Source organism: Spermophilus citellus, assembly GCF_964194105.1.
Source record: "Spermophilus citellus genome assembly, chromosome: 15".
Taxonomy (NCBI): domain Eukaryota; kingdom Metazoa; phylum Chordata; class Mammalia; order Rodentia; family Sciuridae; genus Spermophilus; species Spermophilus citellus.
In genome coordinates this window covers 26,061,328-26,082,637 of record NC_138195.1, presented here as the reverse complement: position 1 = coordinate 26,082,637, position 21,310 = coordinate 26,061,328, and the positions used below count along the sequence as shown (strand labels likewise).

Genomic DNA, 21,310 nt, shown 5'->3' with positions numbered 1-21,310 from the left:
GGGGAGTCATTGAAAAGGGATACTCACATTTGCACTTCCTAAGGTAAACAGGGGCATGTGCACTAACTACTCCATATGTTATCGTGAGATGAGATGGGATACTGTATGGAAAGTTCTTGGGTAATAGCTTATTTGCTTCCCTTATTGGAAAACCCGGTTAGATACCCAAGGTACCTTCTGGAATCATAAGAATTAATGATGTGAGGGATGTTTATAAGACTTTTTCAATCAAAGTCTCAACACTGAGGAGAAAATGAGAGAAACCAGGTGTTCCCATATTTTGCCATTCACAGAATGTGGCTGTAATAAGAAGACACACCCTTGACAGCACTTTGTGTCCCACTGTGAAGACACAGAGCATGTGGTTCCATCTCTGTGCAGTAACTACGACTCTTTTCATTCAAATAATGTAGCCCCTCTCTAGCATTACATCCAGCCAACTTCAACATGCCCTCTTCAACATGGACAACAATCTCCTGGGTATAGGGATCCAGACCTTTCTAGTACCTATTACTGAGATGCTGAACCAGGATTGCTGAGAAACTTGGACTTCCTCGACTTTTGAGAGAATAAAGCAACTCCCCCCATCTCTCTCCCAAACATCCTGAAAGATCCCTTTTGCAGTTTCACAATTTCTAGGCACTCCTCATTGATTTCCAACGAAATAGAAGCAGTATCTGGTTGACAACGTCCTTAATCCTGAACTGCAGTTAGGTCAAATTTTTATTTTATGGGTGGCCCAGTTTCCTTTTATCGTCTACAAATCATACTTACAACTTGGCTCAAATATTAGCAGCCTTGGTGGAAACAATCTGTTCACATTTACTGAACACTGAAATAGCAGTGAAATAAAATCATTATCCATACTTGCTGAGTCTGAGAACAAATAAAATTTATTTTCTACCTCACATCACCATAAAGAGAGAAAAAACATGTGTGATAGTGGGAATAATGTGTATTTGCTAATCTATGCCATTTACTCTTTTTTAAAACATACTAAGGAAAGTCTCTAAATTAAATTATTATTATCTGAGATATTAGCGGTAGATAGCTGCCAAAATATTACTCAAATGAAGCAGCACTATGTTATGAGTTACCTAATCCAGCTGATGGCCTGATGTTTCATTCCCTTGACGAAATAAACAACTGCTTAACCACAGAGAAGCTCGGAAGATTTTAGCTTCTCCTTTGGGTAACTCTCAAAAGGCTCATCTCAATTAAATGAGCTCGCTTCAGACTATTTGCTGGTAGGCTTGTTTCATGAGGTGGTGAAAACCAAATGAGTTAATGCACAGGAAGCCCCTTGCCTGGTGCCAGATGCATAAGTGCTCAATAAATGTAGGCAATAGAGAGATCACAACAGAGTGGGACACTTCTAACAAAATATGCTCTAAAAAGTAAAACTCCCGGTTTTTGTATATTTATATAAATTCCTCAGTTGGAATTTTAATGTTGAGTTTTATTTAACCTTTTTAAAAATCTGTATGGTTAATTTAAACCCCAGGGATGACTGGTAATCCCAGTAATTTGGGAAGCTGCGGCAGGAGGATTGCAAGTTCGAGGCCAGCCTCAGCAATTTAGCAAGACCATCAGCAACTTAGACCTGTCTCAAAATAAAAAATAAAAAAGGACTGGGGATGTAGCTCAGTAGTAAAGTGTCTCTGGGATCAATCGCCAACACCAAAAAAACAAACAAAAACCTGACGTATGGATGCAAATTTTTTCTCTTATTTTTTAGTAACTACTCAAAACACTGTCATAATAGTGACTCAATTATTCATATAATTAAGGAAAAGATCCCCTACTGAGAGTCAGCAAGTTAGAGATTTACCTGACAGGACCTCATGATTACTGTAATGGATTCTTGGTGCTTCATGAACAGGAAACAGTGGAATAATATAAAGCTGAATTGAGGCTTTAGTGTGTACCTGAACTTGGTCTAGCATTTGCCTAAAATGGTTTTCTCTGCATTGCCCATTATATAATTATTGGCATCTCTTTTTCTGATAAGATGATTAAACAGTTTGAGAAGACTTAAGAGGAGTGTGTGAGGGGAAAATAGGTTGAACTGTCTATAGAGAAAAAGGCCGGCCAACCCAAGATATTTTAAAGTTGTAAATTTACATCTTTCAAATGCTGCTCTTTGGTCTGTCATTCTATCTCCAGAATGTCAGAACAAAGTCTGAGGGTGTAATGTGAGTCACTCACTGATAAACCACCTGAAAGGGAGAGTTTTTCTTTACCATTAAAAAAAAAAATTTTTTTGTAGTTGTAGGTGAACAGCATGCCTTTATTTTATTTGTATACTTTTTTATGTGATGCTAAGGATTGAACCCAGTGCCTCCCACCTCCAAGGCAAGCACTCTGCTACTGAGCTACAGCCCCAGCCCCTGTCTTTAATATTTGTATAGAAAATGTTTCTTGGTAAGTAAGAAACAAATCTGTAGGAAATGGTAGAGCCATTTTCAAAGGGCATGTGATAGAGAAGTGCTAGATGTATAGTTTGGTGATAAGAGTTTCAGTTCAGGTTCACATCACCAACCAGTCAGCTAAGAAGATGGCCACAGCGCCCCGTCTACCCCTGCCCTCCACTGTGGTGCTGAGGTTCCAACTCAGGCCTCACATATATTAGCAGGCACTGTACCACTGACCTACACCCCCAGCTCCTGAAGCTGTTGAATACTATGTCAGCTATAATATAAAGAGCTTAAAGAAGCGGGCTTTTAATTTTCCTTCCAGAAGTGAACTGCTAGGATTCTTTAAAAATACACACATACTTTTGAGCAGGGACAGCCTAAATAAAAAGTAAATAATTTAATAAAGCTAACTTAGTAGAAAAAGGATTTAAATATGTAGGAAAAGTCAGTTGGGGTTGTTGTTGCTTTTGGCTCAAATCCATTGCAAGACTTACTGGGCAGAAAGTTTATAGAATATAAAGGTTGTGGGTGGGGTGATTCACTTAGAAAAAGTTAATGCTGTGTTTTGAGTAGTTAGTTTGAATGAATTGAAATCTTTAGGCAAAGAATGTAAGGCTTCAGTAGATACAGTCTGTGAAACAAACAGAGCTACTGGTTTGGTCATTCAAGAAATATTTACTTAGTGAATAAACAAATACTAAGTGAGGATTTTGACAGGAGTTTGTAAGAAAAAAAAATCAAACCCTTCAGGGGATTAAAAACAAAAACAGAATGGGACCACCAGCGGAGGATGAAAATTTAATTGTTTTTTAATGCTGGACAAAAATTATAATTACTGTCTTATATTGCCAATTTTGTTGGAAATTGGAAGGTGTGACTCATCCATAAAATAATAATCAGGGAAGGATGTAGATGAATGAGTTGTGTAAGAATAAAATCTCAAATTTTATTTATTGGAAGTCATTTAAATCAACAAATAAAGTCTGCAAATGATTTTCAAAGCACCCAGTCAGCATAAGTTAAAGAAAAGGTAATTGTATATCATTAGACTGGATATAGATGTTTGGTGGACAAAAATAGTGATTTTTTAAATAACAAAATATGTAAAGCAGATGTTAACTAGATGTTTAAAGCAAATGTTAATCTAGCTTAGAAATGAGCTTTATTAATGATGCAGCATTTGATATATTTATGTAAATATTTTGGAAAAGCTTTGTAACAGATCACAGGATATATAGTTTTACTGCCAAAAGTTATTATTTGATGTTAGATTGTTTGCTGTCTTTATATTATAGTCATGCTTCCACAATACCAATTATAGCAAAATCAACTTCAGGAGTACATTTGAAATACAGAAACAGTTGCTGATAAGATTTTAATGAACGTCACACCAGCCAGATGATGAAAGCCATTTTACATACCACATGCCATCAGAGACAAGTTATATTTCAAATTCTAATTCAGTTGTACTTTTGCAGAGACTTAAAATATTTTTGAATCTTGTGCAACAATTTATTCTAAACTGAAAACAATATATGAATATCAAAAGCAGGAAATGGGGATATGGTTCAAATGGTAGCTCACTCACCTGGCATGCATGAGGCACTGGGTTCAATCCTCAGCACCACATAAAAATAAAATAAAGATATTGTGTTCACCTAAAGTTAAGAAAATAAATATATTTTTTTAAAAAGCAGGAAAGAAAAATAAGACCAAATGTATAACAAATTCAAGGCTTGCAATAAACCCATTAACCTTCCGGGAAAACTTTATTTAATTTTTTGTTAGAAGAGCAGCAAAAGGAGTTTAGAGGCCAGGGTAAATCTGAAAGAAGGAGTGTTGGGCTTGGGGAAGATGGAAGCCAAATAGGTTTGGGGGCTCCAAAAGCTGAGGGCATTGGGTGTGTTTCTGACCTCAGAGGAGAAGAGGCCCAGGTGGACTTCAGCATCCCCCAGGGATTTTCAGTGTTCCAGCATGTCAAAGCAGGAGGCCAGTTGTTCCCACACTGCTGAGGGTAGTGAGGAAATATCAAGGCCCTTAACCAGAGTCATCAAGATTTTCCCAGAGCCTCAGAAGTTTGTTGGAGCAACACGATAACCTCAGGGAACCCAGGAGAGAATGAAAGAGAGAGTTGCTAACATGGAAGGGGCCTTTCAGACAAGAAAGCACCTGGGCTAGATCAATAGTGAAGGTCAAACAGGGCAAAGGATGTGGACCTTCTCCAAGGATGTGGATCAGGCAGAGGCCACCAAGATAAGGGGAGCACACACACACCACCCCCACTTCTGGAGCACTTTGTAAGGGAAAGGGATTGAATTACACATTTCTGATTAGCTGACTCAAGTTCATTTGTTCACTAAAGCACTTCCTTTGTAAGAATGACGCAGATATGGTAAAGTACAGGTAAGATATGAAACGTTAATGATATATAGGAATTCAGATGAGGAAGAGGTTGGTTTCTAGCTGTGATGGGTTTGGGCATTCAAGACTCCTTCCACAAGGCGGGGGTCGGGGGGACACAAAAACTAAAAATGCTGGTTATAATATAAAATAATAGAACTAAAAGACAGAAAACAGTTGATGAATAGAAACTGCCAGGTTGAAATCTGGGGGAAAGCAGAAACTTAGAGCTGGGAAATACTTCCTTTATTTTTCTGGTGTTTATTTTATTTTATTTTATTTATTTATTTATTTATTTATTTATTTATTTATGCAGGGAGATACTTTCATCCTTATCAGGGCATATTTGCTGATAAGAATTTTTTTCTTCAGTCATACATAGACACAATATCTTTATTTTGTTTGTTTTTATGTGGTGCTGAGGATCGAACCCAGTGCTCACTTGTGTGAGGCAAGCGCTCTGCCACTGAGCCACACAACCCCAGCCCATGAGAGACTTTTTAAATTGATTTCAACAGCCTCACTGGTAAGGGTGGAACAGAAATTAAAGCCCTGGATCCACATAAGTAGGGAGAATAAAAAGGTCTTCACATTATCCTGGGCTCCTAAGAGCCAAAACCTGAAAATAAGAGGAAGCAGAATGAAGCCTCATTCCACTCTGGAACCCGTCTCCCCAGGGATAGCTGCCTTGGCATGTCAATCCTATGTGAGGTGTGGGAGGGGGCTCCCTGAGAAGTCCTATCCACAAGCTTAGTCCTACGTGCAAAACTGCAACCCAGATTCACATCAACTGGGTGATAAAAAAAAAAAAAATGTTAAATTTAAGTGGTCCCAGAGTAGGAGAGCTGCCAGGCACAAGGCAGAACTACTCCAAGTAACTCATCCTCCCTGAAAAAAGGCAATTCATCCTAAGCCTCAAAAGAAGATTTGCAAGTAATTTTTCATCAGTAATGACAAATACCCAAAAATAATCAAGCACAGAAGAACTGATCAATAAAAGGGGAGAATGAGAAATGTAATAAAAATATAGATCCTGAGAACAAATTTATTGCTTTAAGAATTCTGTAGCCATTTATTCAACAAATATTTATTGCACACCTACTCTATGCCAGGCTCTTTGGCAGATGCTGAACATATATGCTGTGCTAACAGTCATATGAACAGATCTTCCAGGGTCTAAAAGGTCAATTAAGTCACCATTGCATTGATGCTTATTTATCTTTACTTTCTGAGTTCTCCTAATACAAAGACTAAGTATGCCCATTACTATTTAGTGATAGATCTTGAGATAAACAGTAATCTCTTAGGACTGAGACTGACATCATTGACTCCTTTCTCAGATTCTCATTCCTTAAAGGCTCCATGGTGGAGTTAAGCCTAATTATACCCTACACAAACCATGGAGTGACATGTATTAACAGAAAAGTGACAAAGACAAAGAAAACTATCTCAAAGAGATATAAAGCTCAATGTTAACTATATTTATCTTTATAGTAAAGTCCAAACAGATGGTATATTATTGGGAATAACAGCATTAACTGGATAACATTGATTTTAAGGTAGATGTGGAAACAGCTGAAGGGACAGGAAGGGTGGAGGGAAGTTAGATCAATATTTACTTATATGCAGATTGCCTTTCTTGACCAAAGTTGTTGCCAAAAACGTGCTAATACAGTATTTGGGTTACTTAGTTGTGTCTACACTAATAATCAATCTTCTATTCAAGCTTTCACAACAAGGATTCAAATTGTCACGTCTATATTTCTGCATTTGTTTTCCCGTATTAAATATTTAGATGGTTGTCATTTACTGAGCCTTCAGAACAGTATAACCTGTGCTTGCTTGCTTTCTCTCTCTTTCTTTAATGATGTGTGCTTTCTTCCTGGGTATGCTAAACCACAACAGTACAGTGTAATAATGATCAAAATCATTCTTGTCCCATTTCATAGATGAAGAAACAATAGGCCAGACAGATTACAACCTGAAACAGAGGTATAGAAGGGTCAGGAACAGGAGTGTCGATATTGGACAGGCCTGAATTTAAATAGTGTCTACATCCCTGGTGTTGCTCCTCCCCTGGAGATAATACTCAGTTTTCTGAGGTGAACTTCAGTGTGTATGGGTCAACGGCTCTAGAAAGTCTTGGTTCCTCATCTAGAAACTCATGTCTTGTCCTAAGTAGTGTTTTCAAATGGTTTTAAAAGTCGCTATTTTGCGGAAAATAATGCAGCATCATACAGAATTTTAAAAGTAATGAAAATGTAGATAATCCTTTATAAAGAGCCTTATTATTATTATGTTTTCAGTGCTGGAGATTGAACCCAGAGATGTTCAACCATTGTACTACATTCCCAGCCCTTTAAAAATATATATACAAGTGTGTGTGTGTGTGTGTGTGTGTGTGTGTGTGTGCATAAATAAGAATTAAGTATTATATGAAGATTATATATATAAAACTTGAGACAGTGTATATACTATGTTGCTCAGGCTGGCCTCAAACCTGTGATCCTCCTGTTTTAGCCTCCTAAGAAGCTGGAATTACAGGCATGCACCACCGCGTCTGGTAGCCCTATGGTTTTTAATATTCTTCATTCATTCCTAAAACTGACTTGTTTGATCCTTTAGAAAATAACATAGTATTTCAATTGATGTTTTTTTAGTTGGGTTTTTCCAGAACATTATTACACTGTCTGGGGGCTTAAAAAATGCTTATTGGAAATGATACACGGAGAAAGGCCCAGCTATACACTTTAAAATGGTTAAAGCGGTAAATTTTACATCAAGTACATTTTGTCACAATAAAAAGTTTTCTCCTTTTCAAATGAAAAGAGAAGGTGGAAGAGGACAAAGGCCCAGGTCTCTGCCTTCCCTTCATTCCAGGCCCCTGGAGGCAGCCTGCCTTTGGTTCTCCTGAGTATGTGTGTGTGTGTGTGTGTGTGTGTGTGTGCAAAGGATGGGTTCAGAGGGTGGCCAGGGTTGGAGGGAATCAAGGTTAGAAAGGAGGGATGTGATTGGCCACTGTTTCTTTGCTTTTCATGGTAAGATGGCTCACACAGAAGGAATGTATTACCTTCCTCTATAAAAACAACACTTTTTCTTTTTTTAAGCGTAGGAGAAAATCATCCTACATGCTTTCATTTAACCTGAAACTATTTACTCTTCCTACAGTGCTCTGAACTGAAAGGCTACATTCATTCAGAGAGTAGACAAAAAAGAAAAATATGGTAAAGATGTTTTGTTTTGACAAAAATCTGCTAATACAGTTTGGGGTTGGTCTGGTGCATGTGTACTAAATATCAACCTATGTCATACTTAAGTTTTCACAATAAGGACTCAAAGGGTCATCACCTGGCACACAGGAGGGTCTCCAAACTTTAGAAGTTACCACAGCGACTGCTGTGTGAATTGACCCTCCTCTACTCATAATGCAGAAAACAATTTAAGAGCGACTACAAATCACTGAAAAGATCAGCCCAGCCTCACTCCTAGGCTGGCTTCTGAGCTAAGCAAGAGTTACTTCTCAAATAATTTATTAGTTCAGAGGCCTTGCATGTGGCTCTGAGCTAAAACACATTCTGAGTTAACATTTAAAGTTTGAGAGATTCCATGTGTATTTGCACATGGGCTTGCTGTAAACAGTACCAATAGTACCCATCTGGCCCTTTTTGGGAACTTGGATTGGTAACTGGATTATAACTGTTTTTAGGTTAAATAAAAATTCAGAAGTCCTGTTTCAGTTAGGTATTTCAGGTGTTAATGTAATCCTACAGCCCCCACAAAAAACAGAAGGTTCAAAATGTGTAAATAGAAAAACTAAACCCCATTCCTCGATTTTCTCACTTGTGACTGTGCAGAGTCCCCAGGATGGATTTGTAAAACCCCTGTCCTCAACTGTCCACTTCTACAAGCTTTTGGTAACTGGAGGCATGAAGAAGAGAGAACCCTCATCCCTTTCTCACTAGTGCTTGACGAAGCCCCACATTGGAACTAGAAGGCATTCTTGATGTAAGCAGGGAGGCAAGAATAAAAACTCCATTATAGAACAAGTAATTGCTACAGCGGCTTGTCATTTAGATGTCACCCCTGAGAATCTTACAGAAATTAATCATATAAAATAGGAAAACAGGTAATCATCACTTAATATTTTACAAGAAAATCATGATACCGAGAGTCTCTCTCTCCTTTAAAAATCACTCCTATAAGAGGCAGCTGAACCCCAACTATTGCCCCACCCAAAACGGATGCCACCTTCCTCTTGGGCCAGTGTGGTTCCCTGAGGCCATAGAGTCCCCACCCTTTTCCCTTGCTGCTCAAGTCACACTTCTAGTACCTGCACGGTCCCTCCACTCTCCTTCCCCCTGCCATTTTTTCACATCCTGTCCAGCCCACCATAAGTACTGTACACCTCAAAGATATTTCAGCATTGTATAAGAAAAATAGTAAACATTTATTAAACATCTGCAGGGTGCCAAGCATACGTTTAACTCTTTGAGAGAGGACTACCTATTTAGTAGTCACCACAATCATCTGAGGCTTGCAGTGGTGTGGTTAAAGATGAATGTCCACAGCCAGACTGCTGGGCAGGATTTTAATCAAGGCTTGTAGACCACATCTGGGGTGACCCAAATGCTGTCCTTCCAACTCTTAGAGTCTATGATTGTTGCTGTCATTTTCCCCACCTTTATTGGGGTATAACTGACAGAACTGCTGCTATTTTTAAGGATGCAAAATTTGTAAGAGTCTGTGTTACTACATAGGAAAGGAACGTTTTTTTCTCTTTAATAAGCCTTCATATTTCGCAATGAAAAGGAAGAGCCCAGACTGATTCGGGAGAAAACTGCACCCCCCTCCCTCCCCGAAAAGTCCTCTTATCTTGCTCCACCAAACCGAGGTGCTAATTCTCAATACTAAACTTGAGATGTCACTCAATGTCAACAGGGAACCGAAGCATGCTAGAGGGTTAAGTCCTGACTGTATATAAGTGCAATTTCCTCCAGTTAGCCTGGATAATTGCAGTTTCTTCTATGAAAGTCTGTCATTAAAGTCCACTCCAAGAAAGTTCCATGGTTAAAACCTCAGTGACTGTCGCTGACGTGTGCTCAGCGATCAGACCTGGCAGAACCGGAGTCAGCTCAGCCCACCACCCACTCTGCTTGCGCAGAGGTCCCATCGAAGAAAAGGCGGGTCCGAGAGCGCTGTAAGGGTTAGAAAGGGAATTTCCTATCTTTGGTCCTATCTGGATCCAGACCCACTCTGCAAACTCGGGAGGTCTCTCTCGGGCGCTATCACCAACTAGCGCGGTTCTGAGAGGCGCGACGAGGAAAGGAGCTGTCTGATGAGGACTGCTCCGGGAGTCCCGGACCCCGCCTCGCCCTCCTGCTTTTCCTCCTCCGCGCCTTTCTCTTCCTCCTCCTCTTCCCGGCGCCCGAGCCTCCGCGCTGCGGTGGCTGCCTCCTCCCGGTAGGGTGGGACCCCAGTGCCCGGGGGTGGGCGCAGCACGGTAGGAGGGGGCGGGGAGGCAGGAGACTGGAAGCCTACCGTCCTCTGTTTCTTGACCCCAGACATTCTGGCTGGCTGTGGCGGAGCCCGGGTTCTGGGACCAGAGACCGAAGGTCGCACGGATGGCGGCGGTGATGGTGGCGGCGGCTGCTCGACTCCCGGGAAGGAGGTATAAAAAGGCTCCGCAGACACGTCGCACTTCCCTTGACCAGCCCCCTTCTCCTCCTCCCGCCGCCCTCCTCTCCGCCCCGTCGGCTCCGCCAGCAGCGCCCAGCCCCGGGGACCCGGCTAGCTGCCTGGGCGGGGTCCCGGGCCCGGCCCCCTACTCGCGGGCGCGCGCTCTGCCAGCCCAGGTCCGAGGCCAGATGTTGCAATCCGAGCTGTAGATGGGCACTCCCCGCGCGCCACCCCGGGTCAAGTTCGTCCTCGCCCCCAGCACACCTCGAGGGTTCCCGGGCGTCCTCCACCTCTGGCTCCATCCAGGCCTTCTGGACCCAAGAATGTATTCGGATCAGGGCAGGGATGCTTGAAGTCTCAGGGAGGCACGCCGGCACGGTCCTCACAGGGCCCTGAGGTGCAATCTGTCTTCACCTACATCACTTAAAAGTCGTTAGAGATTGAGAGATCCTTACTCGGTCCCCCCAACCCCGAACCCTTCCCCATCCTGGCCCTGCCCGAGGCAGCAAGTCCTACTTTCTCTCTATTGTACAAATGAGTCCATCGAAACGTTCAGATTTTGCCAAGATGATATTCCAAGCGAGAGCATTCAAACCAGGCTGTCAGCCCCTACCGTGCAGACTTTGTACACCAGCTGCACCAAGCAAGATGATTAGAAAATCCGCGAGGTTCAAGAACCACTTGTGCACTCTACACCAGGCACCACGCTAAGGGTTTTACATATATTTATTCCATTTAAGCTCACAATACTATCCTCACAGTACGGACTGGCCAGCAGAGGCACGACCCCGCCTCACAAATTTAGGTAAACGAGTCCAGCTCCAGGCAATAGCCAATGGTAGTTCAGAGACTTGTTTCAGTACATCCCCCAACTAGGATGCGCTCCGTAAAGGAGAAAAAGGCACAAAGTGAGAAGGCTCCTGGCCCCAAGGTTTTTTTCAGAGATCAGTGAGAAGCAACTCTGAAAAGACCCAAATGTCAGGTAGGAGCAGAGGGGAGGAAGAGAAACTGCCCCAAGGGAGCAGTGGCTTAGTTTCATACTAAACTCCTTGCATGGTGCCACGAATAGATTAACATGACAGTACCCTCAAAAGAACCAAGAAGACAAACAAGAGTCACAATCATTCTAACTCTGATCTGCTTTCTGTGAAAGAACTGGAGAAGTTATACTCTAAGGAAATGAAAGATGGAAGTTTCCCTTTATACCTAATTGTATTTCTGAATACTGCCAATTTTCCAGACAGCATCTGAAGATCTGAGTATTCACTGACTTCGTTTCTCCATGGGAAGGTGGAAAAAAATAAATTTGAGTCAAAAATCTTAAAAGGCACCCTGCATGTCTGTAGTCTTGAGATGTCAGCTTACTTATTTTATTCATTTTGAGTAAACTGCAACCACTCCCTTCAAATGCAAGCATCTAGGAGGCAAATGCCGATTTTGAGTTTCTGTGCTGCACACAAACTAGATCATTTTGAATTTATCTGAGGTTTAAACAGCAATATCCTGTTTTTATTTCCCTGGAAAATCCTTTTGTATTAGTTCCAGTCATATCCTGGACCTTGTCAAGTTCTGTCCTAAAGAGAAGGTAAGTTAAGTGTAGATTGAGAAACCATGCAATTTGAATGATTACTGTGTTTTAGTTCATATTGCATCTAAAAAAAAAAAAAAAAGAGCTGTGTTCTTGAAACAGAAAGAAGTTAAGGGTAAATCCCTAAGGGCTACTTCCTGGAAAAGAAATACATAATTATTATGACCTGGGAAAGATTTTTAGATCCAATGTAAAACTTGTGTTCTGGGAAGGAAGATAATTTGACCAGATCACTAGTTAGACTAGGCAGGGCCGAGACTCAAACCCAGGTCAGCAGACTCCCCAAATGCTATTACCACTGAATTACTCATCTTCTAGGTCAACTATTTCAAGACCCCATGATAACTGTAAACCAGAATGTTTATCTTGTTTTCAATTTAGTTAGTTTTCAAATAATACTTTGGAAAACTTTTTCTTTCTTTTTAAAAAACTGTTCCAAAGGCATGTGAAATTGGAGGACTTAGCCGTCTTGTATTTGAGCTGTATTCTTTATGACCCTTTAGTGTCACAGTTTAGCCATGATTCAGCATGGCAACTTACTAAAAAGTTGAAAAAAAAATAAATAAAAACCTTACTTTCCTAGGGTCTTTCTTCCTAAAGGCAATGTCTTGAATTCTTTTTCATCTGTCTTCTTGATCCTATGAGAAAGCCTTCCTGTTGAACAGATATGAGCAACTAGAGAAGCCTAATTTAGGGAGTTTATGACTCTGGCACACAAGAAGTGGAGAAGATTCATTCAGGAAATGGGAGGAAGGGTCAAGGTTTGTTCATTCAAATGGACACATTCTCCATAGCTTCCTCATTAATGTTTCCTCCAAGACTCCCCTGTAAAACACGGTAGACTGCATTATACCAATATATATAATCCTTGATATTACTCACAACACTCACATGAGGGCTGGGCTTTCTCCTTATTTCTTCTTTCCTGAAACTGGTTGGGCTTGAGTATGTTAATAAGGTGGTGCTTACCAGTTGATCCTTTTATTGTTTAGAGGAGTTGGAATTGGCCAACAGAGGAAACATATATAAAGAATGTTACTGTTGGTGAGATATCTATGACACAGGTTCCTAAGCCTTTTAGAAGGTCTCATCCCATTTTAGTGGATCCAGCAAGGAAGAACCTCCCCTGGATGGTCATCACAAAGGAATGCAACTATATTCCCCCCTAGTGGCTGTAATGCTTAAATGCTAAAAGAGACCTAAATGTTGAAACTCCCTGTTACAAAATGTGCAGCATTCCACTGGGTAAGAATGCACTTAGTGAAAGTCCTCTTAGCACAAGCATTATGTAACAAATAAGAGCAAGCCATTGTCCCTGTCTTCAAGAAACTCACAATCTATTTGAAGGAAACAGACTCCCCCTAACCTCGTAATTTTAATATAAAGGATAATTGGCAAAGGTAAAAATGATAAATGCATGCCTTAGACATTTTATTTTGACATATCACATATATACTTTACTAATATTTTGATATGGCTTCTATCATGGTATGGGTCTACTGATGGGAGTTCCACAACCCACTTTCATTAGCTAGCTTTAACCATTTTCCAGCTGGGAATTTTAAAAAAGTTAGACATTAAGGGCACTTAAGAAACAATCAGAGAAACAACTATCTTGATTCCTTCAAGATCACTACTTTCCTTATTCCATCTTTGTTGTCATGCCTGTGACTAATCCAACAGTACAATTTTGAGAAGTTTATCTTTCTAAAACATCTATCTGTTTTTATAGAAAATACAACTCTTTTACCACTCACATATTATTCATTTAAGTTACATCTAATTCAGTTCCTTACTACACTAACAAGTAGTGGGGCATACATAAGTTAAAGAACAAACAATGGATGTCAGCAAGCATCCCACTTAGGTGCTGAAGGGTGTAGACTTTACAGTGCATCCTGCTGTTGAAGGACATTCAATTTGTTGTGGACCTTCATGATTTCTTTTTCTTTTCCTTTTTCTTTTCTTTTCTTTTCTTTTCTTTCCTTTCTTTCTTTCTTTCTTTCTTTCTTTCTTTCTTTCTTTCTTTCTTTCTTTCTTCTTTCTTTCTTTTTATTTTCTAGAAGAAATGGAGAGTATAGATTAAACTGGCCAGTCAGCTACAAGAAAGGACACTGTGGGAGCAGTATGGAGGGACATCCAGTTCCATTTCAGGAGAAGGGAGAATGGAGACTGATGTCATGATTTTCTTGAAGAAGAGGATACATGAACTGAGACTAAAAACAGGTTTGCTAGCCCTTCCCTCTCCAAAGTGCATGGTGTGGAAATTTAAAAATTGAAAGGCAGAGAGATGAAAGAAATAATATGGCATGCTCAGTAAATTATAAGTATCTATATTGCTGACTTTAGGAGACAACAGAAGAGCAGGAAAGGTTGTAATAGAAGAGATGCCACAGACAATCATGCAACAGTGTGATTTTGCACGTTCTCTTCATGCCCATCAGAGTGTGTTAGCCATAAGACTGGTCCTCATTATAACTTGGGACAATTCTCAGGTCCAAGACTAGAAATCATTGTTCTGAGGTGTTAACGGTTTGGTGAAGGAGATGGACATATAAACAAATAATTCCAAAGAAATGTCTTTTTTGTTTGTTTGTTTGTTTTTGTTTTGGTACTAGCGATTGAACCCAGGGGCACTCAACCATTAAACCACATCCCCAGTCCTTTTTTGATTTTTATTTTTCACTTTGAGATAGTATCTTACTAAGTTGCTTAGGTCCTCACTAAATTGTTAGGGCTGGCTTTGAACTCACAATGCTCCTGCCTCATAGCTGCTGGGATTACAGGGATGCGCCAATGCACTCAGCTCAAAGAAACGTCTTAAATGCTGGAATGAATGGATATTCAGAGTAATAGGGAAAGTGCAAAACAAAAAAGTGGGAATAATGACTGCTGACTGACAGGAGATGCTATGGGTGGTGATATTTCACCTGCGTTTTCAAGGATAAAAGGAAACTAGATAGGGGCTCCCTATTTACTGATGGCTAACACTGCCTGAGCTGTCTTCTGGCTGCATGAAGTATTTATTTCCCACCATGATGTTCCCTGGGTCTCTTTTTGAAGTACCCTAGCCTATAACTAAAGACAGGTAATGTCGAAAGAGAAAAACTAGTGACAACTGGAGATGACACTTGCATCAATGACCCTGTAACCAAAGTTTGCCCAGAGGGAAAGGTCTTCACTCCCAGCAAAAGGAAAACCTTTCTGCTATTTTTTAGGTGGAATGCTGTGCAAAGTTTTCAACTATTCCTTATATTTGTTTAAAAAGAAATCTACTTATTAGTGTACTCTTACATTCCACAAAAATAGAAACTATTAGGGCATTTATGGAAATGCTCTCCAAATTTCAATGGATCTCAATGAAAACAACAATTACAAGCAAACCAATTAGTTCAGTTAATTAATTGACTGAATTTTTCATACTTCAACAGATTCTTTTAAAATATGTTTAGCAAAGTGGCAGAAAACTTAATCCACATTGTTTAAAAGTTTAAATCAGAGAAATAACCAAATTTAAATCATTAACTTAAATTATTTAACTGTTACTTTGTTTAAGTTATGGAAATATCCAATTTAAGTTTTAAGTTTAAACTTAGCTGAGCTTTAAGTATCATATTTTAAAGAAATGAAGGAAGGAGCTGCGTGTGGTGGCACATGCCTGAAATCCCAGAGACTCGTGAGGCTGAGGAAGGAGAACTGGAAGTTCAAAGCCAGCCTCAGCAACTAGTGACACCCTGTCTCTAAATGAAATATTAAAAGGGGAGGGGATGTGGCTGATGGTTAAGTGTCCCTGGGTTCAATTCCCAGTATCAAAATAAATAAATAATTATAATAAAATAAAAAATATGGAAAAACAAATCAAAGTTATAATTAAACAGATGTGTCTTTAATTATGAAACGATATGGGTCTATATAGTAAGTGCTTTATTTTCCTTTTATTGATTTTTCATTTAGAAAAACAATTCTGCTCTGGATAGGAGGGAGTTCTTTGAAGCCCCAGAGGTTCTCAAACATTGTTGCACGAGAACCAGAGAAATGTGAAAAAATAAATCTATATTATCATTATTAGGGAATGTCATAGATACTGTAAGCAGACAGTTAATTTGCAAAGAGCATAATTTAGTTTATTAGTAGGTTCCAAATCTTCTGGAGGGATTTTATAAATTTCGACAATCACATCTTAAAAAGATGAGCAGAGGGGCTGGGGATGTGGCTCAGGCGGTAGCGCGCTCGCCTGGCATGCGTTCGGCCCAGGTTCGATCCTCAGCACCACATACCAACAAGGATGTTGTGTCCGCCAAAAACTAAAAATGAATATTGGAAAAAAAAATCTCTCTCTCACTCTCTCTCACTCTCTCTCTCTCACTCTCTCTTTGAAGAAAAAAAAAAGATGAGCAGTAGAAAACCAATATAATCTCTGTTCCTCTCTTAGATAAAAATGTAAATGGTCCATAACTAGTGGGCCTTTGGCCTCCTAAAAGTATTGTAAGAGAGTTTATAGGAATCCTGTATATTTTCTGAATAAGTAATAGTTCAATTCATATTCACTTAAAATATTATTGAAGTCAATAGATCTTTATAATAATATTTTCAGTTATCAAATACTAAAAATCATCCACAATCATCATGTTGTATACTACAATCATCTAAGGAACCACATACCTGCCTAATTAAATCAAAATCTGGTGGTGGTGGTAAGGTCCTAGGCAACAGGCATTTTAATTTTTTAAAAAATTTTTAATTCGTTATATTTAGTTATATATGACAGTAGAATGCGTTTATGCACTTTGATATATCATACATAGATGGGATGTAATTTCTCATTTTTCTGAGTGTACATGTTGCAGAATCATATTGGTCATGTAGTCACAGGTATACATATAGTAATAATGTCTGTTTAATTCTACTATCTTTCCTATCTCCACATCCCCTCCCCTCCCTTCACTTCCCTCTACCTAATCTAAGGTAATGCTATTCTTCCTTAGTGCCCCCACTTTATTGTGAATTAGCATCTGCATATTAGAGAAAACATTTGGCCTTTGGTTTTGTGGGATTGGCTTATTTTGCTTAGCATGATATTCTCCAACTCCAACCATTTACTGGCAAATGCCATAATTTTATTCTTCTTTAAAGCTGAGTAATATTCCACCGAGTATATATACCGTATTTTCTTTATCCATTTATCTATTGAGGAACACCTAGGTTGGTTCCATAGTCTAGCTATTGTGAATTGAGCTGCTATAAACATTAATGTGCCTGCAATCATTATAGTATGCTGATTTTAAGTCTTTTGGGTAAAAACCAAAGAGTGGGATAGCTGGGTCAAATGGTAGTTCCATTCCCAATTTTCTGAGGAATCTCCATACTGCTTTCCAAGTGGTTGCACCAATTTGCAGTCCCACCAGCAGTGTATGAGTGTACCCTTTTCACCACATCCTCACCAACATTTATTGTTTCCTGTAAACTTATCTTTAAGAGAATCATTGATTCTCAAACGTTTGGCAGGATCAAATGGCCTGGAGGGCTTGTTGAAACTAAGGATTGCTATCTGTCCCTGACTATCCAAGTTTCTCATCTAGCAGGTGGAAAGTGGGCTACACAATCTGCATTTCTAACAAACTCCTTGGTGATACCCATGTTGTCCAGAGATAACACTCTGCCTTAGATATAGGTCCTCCAACTCATCCATGCCTTCTCATGTTTTATAGTAAATATATAAAATAAGTACAAAGAGAAGAAATGTGTATATTGACAAGATAATCTTGGATGTATTCTAAAAATTCAAAATCTAATAGAATTATGGGAAAGGAAACAGACCAACAATACTTAGCTTTGACTTGTCACTACAATCATCTGGGAAGCTGTAAAATAGAAATCTGCTGTCTGGACTTCCTTCCACCATACCATTCTAGAAATGTCTGCTGGGGGTGGAGGGGCCTGTAGCAGAATATGTTACTGCCTCAGGTGATTCTGCTGTGCAGCCAGGTGGGGAGACACCAAGCCAGCCCACTGGTTCTCCAACTTCAGCACGCACAGAAATCCCCTGGAATGCTTATAAAACACACATTCCTGAATCTCACCCTGGAATTCCTCCACAAGGTCACTTATCTCTAATTTTAGTGGAGGGCTTTTCATTAGGCTGGCTTGCTTTTTCTCCCAATGTTTTGTTTAGTCTGAGCTCTTTCTTTTCTTCTCTCTGTCTCTCTTTTGTGTGTGTGTGTGTGTGTGTGTGTGTGTGTGTGTGTACACCAGAGATTGAGTCCATGGGCGCTTAAGCACTGAGCCACATCCCCAGTCCTTTGCCCTTTTTTGTATTTTATTTAGAGACAGGGTCTTTCTTAGGGCCTCCCTAAGTTGCTGATGCTGGCTTTGAGCTTTTGATCCTCCAGCCCCAGCCTCCTGAGTCGCTGGGATTACAGGTGTGTGCCACCATGCCTGGCTCTGAGTTCTTTCTTTAAGGGCTTCTATCTTTTGGACACCAAAATCAGAAGACTTTGATTATAGTTTCTATTTTCAATCCTGAGTCAGAATGGTCTTGGTTGAATGGTGAAGAGTACAGGTTATGAAAACATTAGGTGTAGAAATCAGCCAATGTTTAAAAAATACTGCCACGCCACTCTCCTTATTCTAATAATTAGTCATTCTGTTGGTTTGTGGTCCTTCCTCTATTATGTAATGTAGCTGGCAGAGGCCACCACTAACAATCCTTGAGTCACACTACCAAATCCTTATCACTACTTAACATGGAACCCATGTGAGAAGCAGCTCAGTTTTAAAATCTGAAACTATTTTTTGCCTGTTTTCCCTTCCAGGAGAATTATCAAATTATTTTATTAAGCCCCCTTCCCTGCTCCCTAAAATTGTGTAGGGTTTCTGAAAGTGTTAATAAGTAAATAAATAAATAAAACATGGAATTTGGGAAGAACTGATACAGAGATTAAGTTTCCTCTCTGTCACAGGGTCTCTCTCTTTCTTCAGTTTTCTTAGGTCTCATACTCACATTCAAGTAATTCCTAGGAATTATAAATGGATTTCCTACACTACTACTATCATTCTTATTTTGGAGCAATGCTATGGGTTTGGGGATATTGTCTGATACTCAGTTACTTTGTTAAACTTTATTGATTAATAAAATAATAAAACTATATTTCCTTTTTTCGGTACTGGGAATTGAACCCAAGGGCACTCAACCACTGAGCCACATCCCCAGCCCTTTTTTTGTGTGTTTTATTTAGAGACAGGGTCTCACTGAGTGGCTTAGTGCCTCATTAAGTTGCTGAGGTTGGCTTTTTTGTAAACATTTATTTTTAGTTGTAGGTGGACCTAATACCTTTATTTTAATTTTATTTGGTGCTGAGGATCAAACCCAGTGCCTCACGCCTGCTAGGTAATCGCTGTACCACGGAGCCCCAGTCCAGCCCTGAGGCTGACTTTTTTTTTTAATTTTTTAAAAATTTTTTCTTTTTTTTTTCTTTTTTAAAATTTTTTTCTTTTTTTTTCTCTTTTTTATTTATTTATTTATTTTTTAATTGGTTGTTCACAACATTACAAAGCTCTTGACATATCATATTTCATACATTAGATTGAAGTGGGTTATGAACTCCCAATTTTACCCCAAATGCAGATTGCAGAATCACGTCGGTTACACATCCACAATTTTACATAATGCCCTATTAGTAACAAAATCATGGAATTTGCAGGGAAATGGATGGCACTAGAGCAGATTATGCTTAGTGAAGCTAGCCAATTCCTAAAAAACAAATACCAAACGTCTTCTTTGATATAATGAGAGCAACTATGAACAGAGTAGGGAGGAAGAGCAGGAAGAAAAGATTAACTTTAAACAGAGACATGAGATGGGAGGGAAAGAGAGAAAAGGGAAATTGCATGGAAATGAAGGGAGACCCTCATTGCTATACAAAATTACATATAAGAGGTTGTGAGGGGAATGGGAAAATAAACAAGGAGAGAAATGAATTACAGCAGATGGGGTAGAGAGAGAAGATGTGAGGGAAGGGGAGGGGGGATAGTAGAGGATAGGAAAGGTAGCAGAATACAACAATTACTAATGAGGCTGACTTTTGAACTCGCAGTCCTCCTACCTCCGCCTCCTGAGCTGCTAGGTCCTTTTTTCCTTACAAACATAATTTGCACCACACAATGAGAAAAAGTAACCCTGAGAGTGGAATCAGAGGCAGGTAGAATAGTGGGGCTGAGTTACTTCTACAAGTGGTCAGCCTCAAACTGTCTTTCATCAGCACTCTGAGTGAGGATATGAGGGTGGGCCAGTCTATTAACAAATGTATAAGGATGTACCAAAAGAATCCTAGGCTTGGAGGCATATTTTTTGGTCCCTTCTTCTGTTCCATAGGGGTGGGTGCTGCAGGCTGAGCATAGCCCCGGGCAGCTGTATGTCCATTTTGAGTGCTTTTCCTGGATTTTTATGTTGGAGCTGTGAAAGGAGCCCTTTCCCTTCTCAGTTAGGAAGTGTCAATACTGTGTATAAAACCAGAGATGCTGGTGGTCACTCCTATGTGTATAAGTCATAAAGAAAGACAAGTGGGGAGAGATCTAGTAGTGTCCAAATCCTGGTCCCTGTCAGGTGTGGTGGTGTAGGCCTGTAGTCCCAGCTAATCAGGAGGCTGAGGCTGGAGGATCGCTAGAGCCCAGGAGTTCCAGACCAAACAGGGCCAACATAGTGAGATCCCCAACTCATAAATTAGTTAATTTCTGGTTCCTGCAAGTTTCCCAGAAATACTCTACTTCCTAGGGCTCCTGTGGTTCTGTGAGTTATTCCAATAGCCACCTGGTAAATGTAACCCTTTATTTTGACTAGGATAATTGGAGTTGGGTGGCCCCTGTTAGGACTAACACATAATCACTACATTCCTGGACCACCGTGAACTGCATAAAGAGATATGTGTGAAGTTTCCAGCATGGTGCTGAGCAGCACTCAATAAATCTACAGAAGGGAACTGAACCGTGTGTTAATACAGAGTTGCCTTTTCATGGCCGACAGTTCGGGGTTTCAAAGTTATGGGAAACTTTATTATAGACTCTCACTTATTTCACATTTTTAAAGAGATAAAATAGATATGTCTTGAATCCTCCCCCAAATTGGAAGACAGTCAAAAACATATAAATTTGGTGACACTTTTAGTTTATCATAGAAGTAGCTTCCAGTTGGCTTCAAAGGGACCCTCTGCCCTCCCTCTTTCTGCCTTAAAGT

At 39.8% G+C, this 21,310-nt stretch overlaps 1 protein-coding gene across 1 annotated transcript in view; it reads right to left on the bottom strand.

The window, feature by feature from the left end:
- Positions 1–10,480, bottom strand: part of PAPSS2 (3'-phosphoadenosine 5'-phosphosulfate synthase 2) — a 91,502-nt gene extending 81,022 nt beyond the window's left edge. The window contains exon 1 of the mRNA XM_081267562.1: positions 10,356–10,480. Within this exon, the coding sequence (XP_081123688.1) occupies positions 10,356–10,382 (27 nt within the window). The 5' untranslated portion in view covers positions 10,383–10,480. The remainder of the gene's footprint in view (positions 1–10,355) is intronic.
- Positions 10,481–21,310: the final 10,830 nt, after the last annotated feature.